We start from the raw sequence: 1,581 nt of genomic DNA, 5'->3' as shown, positions 1-1,581 counted from the left end.
CGCACTGCGCGGAGCTGTACGCCTCGGGGCCGGGCCCGGCCGCCGCGCTCTGCGTCCCGGAGCGCCGCTGCTCCCCGCTCTGCGGCCTGGACCTGTCCAAGAAGAGCCCGCCGGGCTCCGCGGTGCCCGAGCGGCCCCTGGGCGAGCGCGAGCTGCCCCCGCGCCCGGACAGCCCTCCCGGCGCCGGCCCCGCCGCCTACAAGGAGCCGCCCCTCGTGCTGCCGCCGCTGCCGCCGCTGCCCTTCCAGAAGCTGGAGGAGGCCGCCGCGGCCCCGGACCCGTTCCGCGGCGGCAGCCCGGGCCCCGAGCTCCCTCCGGGGCGCCCCGACGGGCCCAGCCTTCTCTATCGCTGGATGAAGCACGAGCCAGGCCTGGGCAGCTACGGCGACGAGCTGGTCAGGGAACGCGGCTCCCCCAGCGAGCGCTGCGAGGAGCGCGGCGGGGACGCTGCCCTCTCGCCCGGGGGCCCCCAGCTCGGCCTGGCACCGCCACCGCGCTATCCTGGGAGCCTGGACGGGCCGGGCGGAGCCGGCGACGGCGACGACTACAAGAGCAGCAGCGAGGAGACCGGCAGCAGCGAGGACCCTAGCCCGACCGGCGGCCACCTGGAGGGCTACCCGTGCCCGCACCTGGCGTACGGCGAGCCGGAGAGCTTCGGGGACAACCTGTACGTGTGCATCCCGTGCGGCAAGGGCTTCCCCAGCTCGGAGCAGCTCAATGCGCACGTGGAGGCGCACGTGGAGGAGGAGGCGCTGTATGGCCGGGCCGAGGCGGCAGAGGTGGCGGCCGGGGCCGCTGGCCTAGGGCCCCCTTTCGGTGGCGGCGGGGACAAGGTGGGTGGAACGCCGGGCGGCCTGGGCGAGCTGCTGCGGCCGTACCGCTGCGCGTCCTGCGACAAGAGCTACAAGGACCCCGCCACGTTGCGGCAGCACGAGAAGACACACTGGCTGACCCGGCCCTATCCTTGCTCTATCTGCGGGAAGAAGTTCACGCAGCGCGGGACCATGACGCGCCACATGCGCAGCCACCTGGGCCTCAAGCCCTTTGCGTGCGACGCGTGCGGCATGCGCTTCACGCGCCAGTACCGCCTCACGGAGCACATGCGCATCCACTCGGGAGAGAAGCCCTACGAGTGCCAGGTGTGCGGCGGCAAGTTCGCGCAGCAACGCAACCTCATCAGCCACATGAAGATGCACGCCGTGGGCGGCGCGGCGGGCGCGGCCGGGGCGCTGGCGGGCCTCGGGGCGCTGCCCGGCGTGCCAGGCCCCGACGGCAAGGGCAAGCTCGACTTCCCGGAGGGCGTCTTTGCCATGGCCCGCCTCACGGCCGAACAACTGAGCCTCAAGCAGCAGGACAAGGCGGCGGCGGCCGAGCTGCTGGCGCAGACCACGCACTTCCTGCACGACCCCAAGGTGGCGCTCGAGAGCCTCTACCCGCTGGCCAAGTTCACCGCGGAGCTGGGCCTCAGTCCCGACAAGGCGGCCGAGGTGCTCAGCCAGGGCGCGCACCTGGCCGCCGGGCCCGACGGCCGGACCATCGACCGTTTCTCTCCCACCTAGAGTGGCCTGCGCCACCCGCCTC

General features: G+C 73.8%; 1 protein-coding gene across 1 annotated transcript in view; it reads left to right on the top strand.

The window, feature by feature from the left end:
- HIC1 (HIC ZBTB transcriptional repressor 1) overlaps positions 1-1,559 on the top strand; it is a 2,736-nt gene extending 1,177 nt beyond the window's left edge. The window contains 1 exon segment of the mRNA XM_004707297.2: positions 6-1,559. Within this exon segment, the coding sequence (XP_004707354.1) occupies positions 6-1,559 (1,554 nt within the window).
- The last annotated feature ends 22 nt before the right edge of the window (positions 1,560-1,581 follow it).

The sequence above is a fragment of the Echinops telfairi genome, unplaced genomic scaffold (genome assembly GCF_000313985.2).
Source record: "Echinops telfairi isolate 266 unplaced genomic scaffold, ASM31398v2 ScPeMD7_7458;HRSCAF=8496, whole genome shotgun sequence".
NCBI lineage: Eukaryota > Metazoa > Chordata > Mammalia > Afrosoricida > Tenrecidae > Echinops > Echinops telfairi.
The sequence above is the reverse complement of the archived record's forward strand: the minus strand, read 5'-3'. Positions and strand labels throughout refer to the sequence as shown.